Below are 13,876 nucleotides of genomic sequence, written 5' to 3'. Positions count from 1 at the left end.
CCCCAGGCGCGGCTCACTGGCTAGCAGAGACCGTGCAGAGCTCGGTTCAGTGATGCCTGTGGGAGCGGACACGAGGAAGGAAGGAGAGCAGGGTGGGAAGGAGAACCCCCTCTGAACAAGGGAGCAGCAGCATGAGTGCTGGGTTGCAGGCCTGGTCCAGTACATCTCCTTATCAGCCAAACCTTGGCACGAACGACGGCAGGCGGAGACGGTGCTGCCGCCGAGTCTTCCAGCTGTTTGCAGGCGCTCTCCGGCACGCTGCCAAGCCGTAATGCGCGGCTGGTTACGGAGGACTTCAAAGCTCGCATGGAGGAGAAGGCAGAGAGTGATGAAATGGGGATGTCTGTGTACTGGGAAGGAGAAAGGTGCTTGCTTTTCCCTCTGCCAGTGTCTCCTCACAAGCACTTTGTTGCACCGGCACAGCAAAGGAAGCTCTTGGGACTCTCCAGCCTTACTGACTCCACCATTAAGCAGAAAGGGGAGAAAAAGCAGCAAAACCCTGCAGGAATTCATCATCGCTCCAGTTCCAGCCATCTCTAATTGAACTCAAGATTCCCCTCAAACGGGAAACATCCTTAGCTTCTGTGCAGGTCCCAGTGGAAGGCTGCTAATGTTTTAATACATCACTTCAAAGCCAGAGAAGGATAAAAGCCATGGGGACCGCAGGGGGAGCTGACGTGCACATTGGCTGCTGCAGAGAACAGCACAGCTCGTGACGCACAGCTGAGCCCCGAGCCCCCAGGAAGCTCTGAGCTGCGGGAAAGCACCGCAGGGCCCAGCCGCCGTGTGAAAAAGTCCAATTAAACCTGTCCCCTCCTTTATGCATGGTCATGTATGGCATATACCTGCCCAAACCCGTTCTTCAGCTGACCAAGCTTCTTTGTCACTGAGAAGTTAGATCTGGCTATCTGCATCACTTCGTTTAGCAAGTACTGGTCCATAGCAGGAGAGTCGGTAACGGAGAGAGCTGCTAATTACAGTACTACTGCTTAAAGTGCTAATGCCGTGTCCCTGGCTGGATCATCAGAGGATTCCAACATGATGTCCGAAAAGGCTCAGCTAGTCCTTGATTATAAGAAGAGAGGTCTGGGGCAGCACCCAAGCTACATCCCAAGTTAACTTCCAGAGGATAACCCTTCACTCAAAAGGAGATGAGCAGAAGGGACAGAGCAGAAGGGACAGAAGATGGGGATGTGCATCCATGTGTGTTGGTATGACTATTTGATCAGACTGTTTTGTTCAGCATAAAAAAAGAGAAATCCTTGACTGTGCTCCAGGAAAGCTGTGAAGACGCCATCCAGCCTAGTTCCTAACCCAGAGCTTTGTCTTCACCAACAGGTCAGTCCCTTAACAAGGGGACACAGGGACACAACTGCAACGTGAGTGGCCACAGCCTCACCTTTATGCTTTACGCCATGTCTGTAGGGTCTTGGAGTCACCATGTGAAGACAAGTGAAGCAAGAAAATAAGTGTATAAAGGAGAAGCATGAAAAGCAGAGAGGGGCACGGCACAAGGAAAACTCAGCTGTGGTGGTCCAGCTCCTGAGAGAGAAGACTTGAGACCAAAGAGCATAAAAACAACGACAGTATGGGATATCATGCAAAAGCCTCAGGAAATATCCCAATAAGCTCTGCAGAGCCTTCAGAAATTGTAGGCTGAGCACCAGACTTGTCTTTTCCTTGTTCCCAAAGGAAAACAAAGTCTCAGTATTTCTGTTAAATTAGCATGCATGGGTTGGGTATGGAAACTGCAAAGCTACAGCGAGAACCACAGTAGGCTGATTAAGCATCAATGCAACTCTATCTGTACAACCAGCAACGATCGTACTTCAATATATGCAGCAAAGTAGCTGAACTGTGCTAAAAGTGGGACTATGCAGTAGATAAAACAGGGGATGGAGGCAAAAGGAGTAGTTTTGGGAAGTTCCCAAGGGTGTTGTGTCAAGGCAGCACATCAAACTACTGCTCCCAAGAGCAGAAAGATGCCACACTTGCTGCTTTGAGCATTTCCTTAGAAACTGGACAGAGTGACACAGGTAAAGAACAAATGGTTTGGAGAGCTAATTGGTTGAAGCTGGAGATGTTCCCCAACAACAGGAAACCTCATCTTCCCTATGATTTCAGCAAAGGGTATGAGGCCACATTCTGCTGCTCCTATTCACATCGTGTGGTTCTCAACGCCCTGCTTCCAGTGATGGCATGAAAAAAAGGCGCCTCCCCCACAGAAGAAATGGGCCTTTGTGTTTGAAATGGAAAGTTAAACCCAGCACTTTTCTTCTTCACCCCAGATAAAGAATAAAATACCCTTTTACGTATCTTTGTTATAGTTTTGAAGACAGTGTCAGAGGTACTTTAGCAACCTTATAGAGGATTGATTTAAAACCAGGCAATGAAAGACGGAGTTTACTCCCTTCTTCCTGCCTGCTACCTACTCTCAGCACTTCTGCAGATAAGAGATCCAGGTCTCTTCTGGGACAAGAGACCCGGGTCTGCCCAAAGCCGCAGAGGCACCACCCAGGTGGAAGCCCCTCCTGTCAGAGACGGCTCAGTGCATCTGGAATGGCTCATCTGCAAACCCACTTACCAAACCTCCTCCTCCCCTGGAAGGGCTGAAGAATGATGCTGCAACTCCACAAAAATATGTCATCAGGTGCATTGCCACCAAAAGACTCTGAAGACTAAATCAGAAGGGAACAAAGGAGAAACCCAAGGGAGTATAAAGAGGTGAAAAGAGTTTTTGACACCCACACCTCTCTTTGTGATGGTTTAGAAAGGCTAAGAACTGTTTGTATGATTGGCCTTTGCTTAGCACTAGACAGCTGATCGAATTTCTTGAGTATTTGATGCTTGCAGGTATTGTGGATGCAGCTCAGGGCTGTCAAGAGGAAAGACCAGGAGACAGCTACATGTTGGATGCACATCGCATCTCTGCCAGGACTAAAGGGTGCCAGACATTTGGCAGCAGAGCGGTGATCCTGCTTAGTAGAAAGAATAGACAAGTTATTAAAAGATCTTTCTGCCCAGGAGTAGGGTTACGAAATTAAACCAACTAAACACAAAGAATGTTAGAAAAATTAATAGCAAGAGTGGGCACCAGTCTTACTGGAGCCACCACAAAGAGATTAAGGAGAAAGAAAGTGTTTGCACATGATCCTGAAACCGCACTGCAGACAATGCGTGTCTTCATCTTTTCAAGACTATTCATCCAGGCAATAATTAATATTCAAGTTCTCACATTTGTTACAATGATTCCCTCTTTTTGCTGGAGAGAGAAAGAAAATCAGCAAAGTGGCTTGCCTTCCTGAGAATCATGAAAGAAGAGCAACCCCAATAGATACAGCCTTGAGCACGGGAGAAAAAGCTGTGTGCTGTGTGGTTCCCGTTTGATTACGGGGAACTGAATCAGTGCTCAGCAAGGAGCCCCGCTATAACCACTCCTCTGCATTCGCCCCTGACACCCAGCAGAGCTGTGGAGCATCAGGAGCTCCTGGCATTGCCACGAGTCCCCAGCTATGGCCGAACCCCTCCATGGGATCCATGCAAAGACCTCAGGTTCCAGGAGGACCTCATGGAAAAACCTCCTTCCTTCACCTTCTCTCCTTGCACAAACATACACAAAGACGCACACAGATTGCATTGAACTGGGAGTGTTTCCAGCACAGCTAATGGCATCTGCTGGAGGCCGACCCAGCAGAGCGCAATCTGCCATATGTATTTCAGACCGAACCGCGTGCCCAGCCCCGCAGATGCAGACAAGGATCACCACGCTCCTCGCTCTCGCCTACCTCCTTGGCCCAGGCTGGTTTCTCGCTGGCATTTATCCCTTCTTTGTAATGGTAGAGGGGTTTCTTCTCTGCCGGCCTCTGGTCCTGCCGCTGCTGCTGCTGCTGCTGCTGCAGGGACACCAGGTAGTCCCGCTCCTGCTGGAGCTGCCTCTGCAGCCTCTCCGCTTGCCGCTGCTCTTCCAGCTGCTTGCGCTTATACTCCTACCCAGAAGAAAACACAGTGACACGGGGACCCGGCCAGCATTTAAACGCAGGGCTGCAAACTGCAGATTTATCGGTTTGGGTGGAAAACCGAGCCCAAGTATCTGAAAGGCTGTTTTCTGGCAAAGCTCGTTGATTTGCAAGACTTTGGGGACTGAGCTGTAAAGCATCCCCGAGGAGACGCAGCTGGGAGGACAGAGCCAGCAAACGCAGAGGTGTGACCCCGGTGCTGGCACCCTGCAGCCGGCGAACTGCCCCGTCTGCCGGATCGGGGGGTGCCAGTGCTGCCTCCCCAGCGAAACACTGCGAGACCCCCTGAGGGCTCACACCTCCCCTTTGTGAGTTACCATCGGTTTTGCCCAGATTTTTCTGGATGGGAAGAACAAAGCGTCACTCTGACGAGGTGACAAACACCACTGGGTCAGACAGAACCCGGCTGAAGCCAAGTCCTCTGTACGACCAATTTATCGTTCGTGGGAAGGGCGGCACAGCAGAGCCAACTGTACGATCTTTCTGAATCCCTACGGCTCTATGAGGTTTAATGACTAAATCATTTTGAAAAGGCCTTTTGAAAAGGCAAGGGTTTGTGTGAGGGTTTTTCTTTTCCCTAAATAAAATTAATAGGAAGAGAGAAAAAGAAAAATCCCTGGGGATTAAAAGAAAACACAGTGAGAGTAACAGCTACCAGCATTAACAAGGATAACACAAAACCAAATTAAATAAAAAAAGAGGACATCTAGAATGCAAACAGCATGAGAGGGAATATACAGTGCTCCTGTGAGGAAATTAAAACAAAAGCCTTCACTCGGAACATGAAAACCCACATGGCAGGGTGAGTTTGCCGGATGCAGGCAGGCAACAGCTCGACCACGCTCCAACATGCTGCCAACAGCCTTCACAATTACGCAGCAACAGAGGGCTGCTCCTCTCACGAAGGCACAAGCATGCCGATGCCACACAAGGGATGCAACGAGAGGCGTGCAACGAGAGGCGTGCACCGCGAGGGGACGCAGCCTGAAGCGGCGGCGGGGGAATCGAGGCATGCTCGCGGCCGCGGAGCGGGACGGGAGGCTCCGGGTCTGGCGGTGACAGCAGCGTCCCCCACATCTCGGCACGGCAGGAGGCACTCAGGGGACACGGGTGCACGCGGGCACATGCGGACGCGACACGGGCAGAAAGCGGCAAGCGTGGCCGGGGCCTCCCATTTACCAGAAGTAGCGCTTGCTCCTGCAACAACTGCTGCTGCAGGATCTCTAACTGTCTCTGCTCCTCCTCTAACTGTCGCCTGATGTACTCCTGGAGGCATGGGCAGCAAGGATCAAAGGAAAAAGAGAGAAAGGTAAAAGAGACAGTATTTCCCACGAGGAAGGAGAATGAGGTGGGCACCCGCATCCATCCCACCCGAGAGCCAACACTGCTCAATCAGCCCGGGCATCCTCCGTCCCTGCCCAAAGAGCCCGGGGTATCCACCACTCCTCAAGGTGCTGGACTTGGGCAAAGAGTGAAATCCACTTGGAAATGGCTAACATTGAAGGGCAAAACCACAACACCCCACCCTGGGAACCAGTGGGTGCAAAAAACCTGCATCAAGTGTCTCCACACCTGCGGGCCAGCAAGTGGATCCACACAAAAATAAACAACAGCGGTGGAAAGCGACACACACGGCGTTAACGATTAAGCAATTTGCTCTCAAGTGGCAAAGACATGAGTGTTTACAAGAAAATCTCTGACTAGAGGAAGAGGAATCCACGCTGAAGGCGATTGCCCCGCTCCCACCAGGTTACCTGCTCATGCTCCGCACGCCGCCGCTCCTCCTCCCGCCGCATCTGCTCCTCGTAGTGCCGCCGCTGCTCCCGCTCCTGCTGCTTCCGCAGCTCCTTCTCCCGCCTCTGCTGCTGTGGGGGCAGGAGGTACAGGTCAGCACCGTCACTCCTCTCCCCAGGAGCTCAAAGTCCTTTTTCTCCTGGCTTTCAGGCAGCCACCACGCCCAGCAACCTGTAACGCTCCCGCCCGCCCGAGGAGATGCCTTGTTGGCAGGCGGGTTCATTTGGGGTGGTAGAGGGGCTTGGTGATCCCACCTCACGTGCTTTGGTGCCTGGCACCAGCTAAGGAGAACCCACAGCATCCTCCAAGCCAGTGCTGGACCATGCACATAACTCCATTTCTTCCCCCGTTTGCAGGTGAAGCCACGCAGGAGGGCGCTGGGGGAGCTCCCACCAAGAGGGGAATGCATCCCTCGATGTTTGCTGAGCCCAGAAGCTAACACAAGATCCAAAATCCAAAGGTTTTTCCCTTTTGAAACACAAAATGAGCAGGGTGGGGGCCTCCCTTGCCGTTCTCAGGCCACCCCTGCCCTCTGGGTCGCATCCCTCCTCGCTCGGCTCTGTAGCATCTTTGCCGACAGCAATCCAGGGCATTTTGGGGTGCCAACGACCTACAGCCTGCTGTGAGCAGTCCAGACTGCGCTGGGCACCCAGGTGACGCCCACAGCCTACCCACCCCCCTTTTATCCCAACGTCACTCCTCCAACCACCCGAACCACGCCGCTCTCCCGTCCTGGGGAACAGGGGCTGGCAGCAAACTGCTGCAACACCCTGCCATGGAAGCAGAGGGGCCGCAGGCTGCTCGGCACCGCAGCCCCGCAGCCAGCGCATCGGCAGAGGGCACTCAAATGCCAATATTGGCTACCAGGGCTCTGCAGCCTGCCGTAACTCCATCGTGCGCTGGGCGCAGCAACACGCGTGCAGCGCTAATGGGGAGGCAACCTGGTAAAGCATAAACTTGGTTTTTTCTCCCTTTTTTCCCCCCGTTGCTAACACCCAGCGGCTGAGCAGGCTGCAGAGGCGAGGCAGGCACCCGAGGGGCTGGCACCGCGGTCCATTAGCTCTATCACGTGGAGGTCTGAGCCGGCAGCTGCCTACGGCGGCTCTGCCCAAGGAACTGGCTGAGCTTTCCAGAGACAAAGATGCATCCACTTTAAACTGCTGCTCTGCAGTAAACTTGCACTGTATATACAGATGGATTTGATATCTGTATCTATCTATAGATATCTAGATAGATATCTGTCCCTAATAGATATCAATCTATGGAAATATTATATAGATATTCTAGGTATTATATGGATGTATCTATAAATAGATATCTATCTAATACAATAGATCCATCACCAATATATATATTTATAATAGATATCTAATACATATTTATCTAATTAGACCTACTTTATTAAATAGCTGTCTATTATAGATATTATAATTCTATTATATATCTATATTGTACTCTATATTCTTTTATATATCTCTATATCTCTTTCTAGAGATAAATATCTATAGGTAACTTGGTAGACAGATACCTACAAAGATGGATGTATCTCTAGACAGATGTTTTAACAAACGTTTAAAGACACCTCCACATTTCAATACAGGGAGGAGCCACTGCCCATCTGGCTGCTGTCTCCTTACCCAGAGGTAACATCCACAGCCCCCCTGCACAGGGACTCTCCCATTTCCTCCAGCTTAACGTTGGAGCGGCAGCACAGCTTTAGTGCCACCTATAGCCATATTTATCAGTGCTGCTCCACTCGCCTCAGGGAAGGAAAAATCGCATCCAACCTGAAATAACCTGCCAGCTCCAGTCTCCGGCGTGTCCCACGCCAGGCGCAGTCGCTCGCGCTGCCCACGTAAGCCGGGGATGCATGTGTTACTCCGCGCGTACGCCTGTCCTCGCCGAGCACAACGCAAACGTAGGGCTGTGTGTAGTTTTCTGAACTCTATACTAGAAATCGCAGAGGATACGCCACTGGGATGCGGTTACTCTGCAGCAGTGATGGTAATACATGGGATTTCCTGGCTTCGCCGGCGCTCCCTGACCTCTTTAGATGAGCACTGTCGGCAATGGTGACTGCTCCCGTGCACTCAGGAGCATGGATCGTTGGACTAACGGGTTGAGTACAGGTTACCCTGAGCTTCCAATCACAGTGTGTATCACTCTGGGTGGGTTTTAATGTTGTTCTTTTAGTTAAAATAGCACGCTGCTGAATAAAGCACATAATGCTCATGTAGGCTGGGTTTGGCTAGCAGGAGGCAAGACCCTGAATGCCACAGCTATTTCTTAAATAAAAATCACCGATTGGTCTTTATTGCCAATCTGGCAGGCAAACAAAGCCAAACCCCTCCAAGGAAGGAGACAAAAGTGTTTTTCCCAGGGAGGGAGCACACCACCATCCTTCCAGGGGCCGGCTGGCCAGTGGCCCATTTCCACACCAAAAAGCCTATTTAACCCCAGGAGCTGGGAACTGACCCCCCCCCAGCACAGATTGCTTTCGAAGCCAGGCTTGACGCTCTTCTGGATATTTAAAGGACCTCTCGACCCTGCCGCAGCCAGGCTTTTCGGGCTGAGGCTGTGAGCGGGATGAAATATATACATTTATCGAGGCCAAGAGTACAGAGCTTCCCTCCAGCTCAACAGCGGTTTTGTCAGGTCACATTATAAGCAAGTCATTTGTCACGGTCGCGTTACGAGCACCTTCAGCTAAACACTGCACCACTGTCTCAGCATCGCTGTGGTGAACCGGCAGTGGCACAGCCTCCTGGCACGCTCAGCTGCCTTCCCCATGCGGCCCCGCTTCAGCAGCTGGCAAACATCTGGAGAGGACCTGGCACTGCAGAGGGGTGGGTGAAGCCTCCAGCAATGCCCCCACCTCCCCTCTACCTCTGCTTACGCCGGCGCTGATCAGCGCCAGATTGATGGGGACCCTGTTTAAAGTGGGGACTGAGCTCAGTGAGATGCAGCTGAAAACTGCATGTGAAAAGTGCATGTAGAAAAGAAAAAAAAAAAAGGAGAAAAAAAAGGGAAAAGGGAGCGATTCAAAGATCTCTCTTTATTTGCCTCCTTGTCTCCCTGTTTTCTACCTTCCCTCTCCCGCTGCCAATGCATACTTCCCACATTTCTCCAAGCCTGAAAATACTGTGTGTATTTACACTATCCAGATCTATTATTCATGCAAGGCAAGAGCGCCAATTAATTAGGACTGCATTTATATAACTCTGCAGGTAAAGCTATATCTAGCTGCTTGTAAGCCAGAATGGGATCTTATTTGCACTGCACTAGAAATGACAGGTTTTAAATATTGATGAGGGAAGACACACGAAGGCAAAAGCTCTGGTGGGAAGGCCCTTGGAGGCCTGGCATGAAACAAGGACTTCAAAGGAGCAAGTTCACTTTGCTAGCTCAGATGCATTCAGGACTACAAGCAATCGGCGAGCTGGAGCTGCCCCGTGACCCCTGGAGCTCAGAGAAGCACCAACATTTGCAAGAAGAGGCTCCTGGAAACCTCGGCTGCTGCTTGCAGATACGAGCATGACCCAGCAAAGAAGTGGAAGGGGAATTCCAAGTGACAAATGAAAACAAATATTCTAGGTGGTTGCGTTGTTGTGACAGGCTCATTTATCTGAGCCACCAGGGAAAGAGTGACTGTGGCTGGAACATCATCTTTCCTGACACACCAAGCACTGGAGCACGGAGAGGTGTTTCCCACTGGTAGAGAAACTGGGTCAGAACTTCCCACCATGGCAAACAGGGATCTGATGCACTCTGAACCATCGCAGGAGCTTTTAGTTGGGATCATCATGAAGGGATGCTCCAAGCAGGAAAATCGTGAGCTTTGCACGCTTTATAACCAAAGAAAAACTAGAAAGACGTAAGGCTTAGCACATACCTGTACTACAGGAGCTGCCGTAATGCAGTGCTCCTTGGAAACAGGCACGGAACTACTGCTGGGACCATTGCAGTGCCACCATGCACCACATTACTGTGAGGAGGTTGTCACCTTCATGGAAATGTTTCTACAAGCTATATGACAGCTGCATATGCAGAAGAAAGTAACAACCACCATTTTAGTTAGCCTAAACTTTTCTATAATTAATTGTTGGAAATTTTTTTGCATTGCTTTATAAGAGCTTGCAGTAGACAGTCTGCTGCCAGTTAACATCGAAAGGAGCTGCAGCAATTTTTTATCCTCTGAACAACCAGCTCTGTAACTGCACTGAATGAAACCTCACATGCAAACAGCAAGATGCTTACATTTGCCTTGTACGTTCCCTGTAAAGACCTGGCCTTCGTTTTATACCTAGAACGGAAAAAAAAAAAACCCACAACGTGGCAGAAAAATGCTGTTATGTAAAGCCCTCCCTGACTACATCTGCCCACTGCTGCCAAGGGCTCTGCACAGAGATTTGTCTCGCAGGATCTCTAATGCTCCTGACCGGGAGATGTGTTATTCCTACAGCTCAGCTGGGGTTTTGGTGGTTAAACTGGTGCAGCAAGGCTCATTCTGGAGGGTTTATTAGGGAACTATATTTTTCTAGTATATGTATAAATAGGGAAAAATTAAAATATATTCAAGCCTATTCACCCTTCTGCATGACACAAATATTTTCCTTAGCACTACTTGACCTATTGATCTTTAATTCTCTAATTTGAGGGTTGGTTTGGTTTTTTTTTTACAGTTAGTTCTGGTGCACATTTTGAATTCACAAGACCAACTTTCTTCATGAGGGAAAACAAATCTGCAACTCTACTTGCATGAAGGACCCAGTTTCAAAGCTAGCTTGGAGATTTTTACTTCCACTGCAATTAAAGACAGCTGCAAATCTAAATCTGTCCAGCTGCCTAGAAGAAGATTCAGCCTTAAAGAAGGAAATTGGTCAGCTGCTGAAAACGGAGACTCAAGTGTCCAACAGATGCAAGGAGGCACGCTAAGGATGGCAGCAGGTCTCGGGGGCAGCATGAGGTGCATCAGGAGACCACCAGCAGACTTCCTTACTTGACTTTTTTATATAGGCATTTGGTGTTATTACTGGAGCAACATGGGGAGATGGTGGATTTCTCCAAAAAAGCCCTAAAATGAGAGGTACTTTGTGAGAGGTTCAGAAATCCTGGTTTAGGAAGATCAAGATGACAGAAAAAATGGGATTCTTTTATTATGAGCTCTGCTGGGAGCTCTGTCCCTGGCAGTATTTAAAAACAAGATTGGAAAAACACAAGAGAATCTACTGAAGGTCTGCCCAGGCAGAGGAATGGACCAGTTATCCCACTAACAGCCTTTCTCCAGCTCTTTTGCTGTGCATCTCCAGCACAAATTAACTCCAGGCATTTCTGAGCTTGGCATCCTCTGCAGTCAATCCTTTTGGTGCTGCGCTGGGGCCTAGCCGCTGTGCTCGCTCAGCCTGGCCACCTTCACGGCGTCTTTTCATGAGTCAGAGCTCTTTCTATAAACACAGTAATATGCCTGGCAGTACTGAACAGCCTGACGTAGGAGCCCCGAAAGCCACCAGCTCCAAGTGGTTATTTGTCCCGGATGCTCTATTGGGTTTTAAAGGTCAATTTTATTTTGAAAATAGAGTCATCTGAGTCTTCCACTGGTCTCTCCTCCCAGTGATCTGCTGGTACAGTGCTGTCCATTGGAGGCACACCCCATCTTAGTCAGACCATAAAGAAGCATGGAAGAAACCATGTTCCCATTAACCAAAATAAATCCAGAGCCAAGAATCAACAACTGAATTTAGTGCAAACCTAGCATAAGAGAATGCAGAGAGGCCAAAAGGCAACAGCCTGGCTGCCGCTGAAGGGTTTGGGTGCTGTTGTGATGGGTAGGAGAGCTGGAGCAATGCTGCTCTCTGGAGCAAAACTGCAGCGACACAGACGGAGTGTGCTGGGTGCCTCTGGGCAGCAATATCAAACTCTGCAGAGCTGTGACAGCCGCTGTTTGGCCCCTCTGTCCGGCCATCAGATGCTTCCTGCCCCAAAATACATGGGAAGAACATAAAGACCAAATGATATCCCCCTCTGGCTGGTTGTGCTATTAATAATGGGACAGTCTAGGGGTACAAACCCCTTCCCGTGTCCCTGGGCACGGGCAGCGGACAGTGAGACTCCTCCGTGAGCGGGAAGCTCAAAGGCAGGATGCTCAAAGCTGCTTGTGTGGATCCTTTTGCCACTCCCTGCAGGAGCGACAGAACTTTGTTTGCTAATCTCTGCCTCTACTATTTTTCAGGTTTTCCTACAGCAGCCCATGGCAGATACACGACGCCTTGCAGCTGGCAAAGCCGCAGCCAGCCGCGCTGGGGAGCGTCCCTCCTAACCGCTGCCACAACCCACCGCGTTTGCAACAGAAGGTTTGTACCTCTTCAAGGACTCCTGCTTTCGTCCTCACCATAGCAACTCGGCCGTGTTTCTTGCTCCCCACGCAAACGGTGTATAATAGGGGAGCTGATTTTATTCTGTGGCTGGAGATACAGGTGAGGCTAAACCTGGCTAGACAGACCCAAGAAGATGCTGGGGCCATCGCAGCTGCCCGCTCTGCCCAAATCCTGGCTGAGCCCACGACGGGCAGAGGATGCCCCTCAGTTACAGTCCCTCTGTCTTTCCCCACTTCTCCGACACGACAGGAGCATGAAAACGCCTCTTCGCCCACTGCGCCCCAGCAGATCTCTCTCCCTTTCAATTTAGGTCCGAAAATTGTAAGGCAGCTGGGGAGAAGGCAATGGGTGACGAGCCCGGGGGGCTGTCAGAGCCACCAGAAACAGAGGTATTGATTTTAAACACTGGCTATGGTGGCATTAGCTTTTAATGGCACAGGGGAAAGGAGAGGGGGAACCAGCAGAGCCCGGGGAGGCTGCGCTCAGCCCGGCCCTGCAAGGCAGTGTCTCCACAGCTCAGGGCAGAGCTCGCCAGCTTAGCAAGGGGATTAGTCCTCCATTCAAAACCTGCCTGGGAAGCAGCAAAAAGAGAGAACAATTTTCTTCTATGTGAAGAGAACATATTAATACAGCAGCAAGCATTGTATTCATTACAGGATTGCAGCTAATCTGGTGTCTGCTTTTATTCTGCTGTTGTTCTGCTCCTGTACTGCTTGCAGCAAGCAGACTGGGACAAAGGCAGAGCCAGGCTTCCTTACGACAGTCCTCAGATCTACTGGGGCAGGGGATTTCGGGGTGCAAACCCCGTCCTCTCTCAAAGCAGCTCACCAGCTTTGGGAAGGGTGCAGGATGCAAGCAAAGCCTGACCTACAACGTATTGAACGCACGACACTCTGACAACACACAGACCTACATATTTACCAGACTGAAAAAATGCTTTGCTGGGGATCTGCCCGTGCTGTTTTTTGCCCCGGAGGGGCTCAGAGGACCACCTCAAAGAGGGGCTGTACCATCACCATCATCATTGCCATCAGCTGCCTGACATTCCTTCCTGTCTGCGCCCCTGGCCTGGGGGCACTGCCCAGCACACCGTGTCAGGTTAAATGCAAGAGACACTCCGGCTTGTGCAAATTAAGGGGGTGGCTGCTCTAATAGCCCATTTACTGGAAGTCCTTTTTTCAGACATATCAGTGACCTCTTTGGAAAGCTAATTTAATTACCCTTACCGCAGGAACCCTTCAATGAGACTCTTGGGATGAGTTCAGTGAGAGTCAATGGGTTTCTTTGTGCAAAACCACATCAAAACCCCCAGAACAGGAGAAACTTCTGCAATCCAGCACCTGAGAGCTAAACTAAAACCGAGCGCATCCTATAGAGAATGCAGCCGGGCTGTGCAACTCACGGACACCCAAAGTCACCCGGTCAAATCCTGCAGCTGGATTTTAAATGGGGTGGATAATTTTATGACCGATCGCATTTGTAGCTGGTATGTTAAGACATGGGTAATGAAATCTTACGCTTCGGGGCACATATGGATCATTGCACAAGTCAGGCAGGCATCTGCCCCTCCCCTGCAAGAGAAATTGTAATTGGCAGGGCTGGAAGGACTGAGGTTGAAAGTGAGGATTACAGGGGACACAAGTGGCAAAAGGATCTGGGAAAAGGGCAAACAGAGCTTTTCAGTCCACAGCA

General features: G+C 50.3%; 1 protein-coding gene across 5 annotated transcripts in view; it reads right to left on the bottom strand.

Annotated features, from left to right (window-relative positions):
* TNIK (TRAF2 and NCK interacting kinase) overlaps nt 1-13,876 on the bottom strand; it is a 162,325-nt gene that overhangs the window by 34,093 nt on the left and 114,356 nt on the right. For 3 of the 5 annotated variants that reach the window (XM_054834863.1, XM_054834861.1, XM_054834865.1), the window contains exons 13-15: nt 5,771-5,881; nt 5,196-5,282; nt 3,786-3,986 (exon numbers count right to left, since the gene is read on the bottom strand). In XM_054834863.1, the coding sequence (XP_054690838.1) occupies nt 3,786-3,986; nt 5,196-5,282; nt 5,771-5,881 (399 nt within the window). The remainder of the gene's footprint in view (nt 1-3,785; nt 3,987-5,195; nt 5,283-5,770; nt 5,882-13,876) is intronic. The other 2 variants (XM_054834862.1, XM_054834866.1) reach the window with 1 other exon arrangement.

This window comes from Grus americana, chromosome 9, assembly GCF_028858705.1.
Source record: "Grus americana isolate bGruAme1 chromosome 9, bGruAme1.mat, whole genome shotgun sequence".
NCBI lineage: Eukaryota > Metazoa > Chordata > Aves > Gruiformes > Gruidae > Grus > Grus americana.
This window is presented reverse-complemented; position numbering and strand designations above follow the sequence as displayed.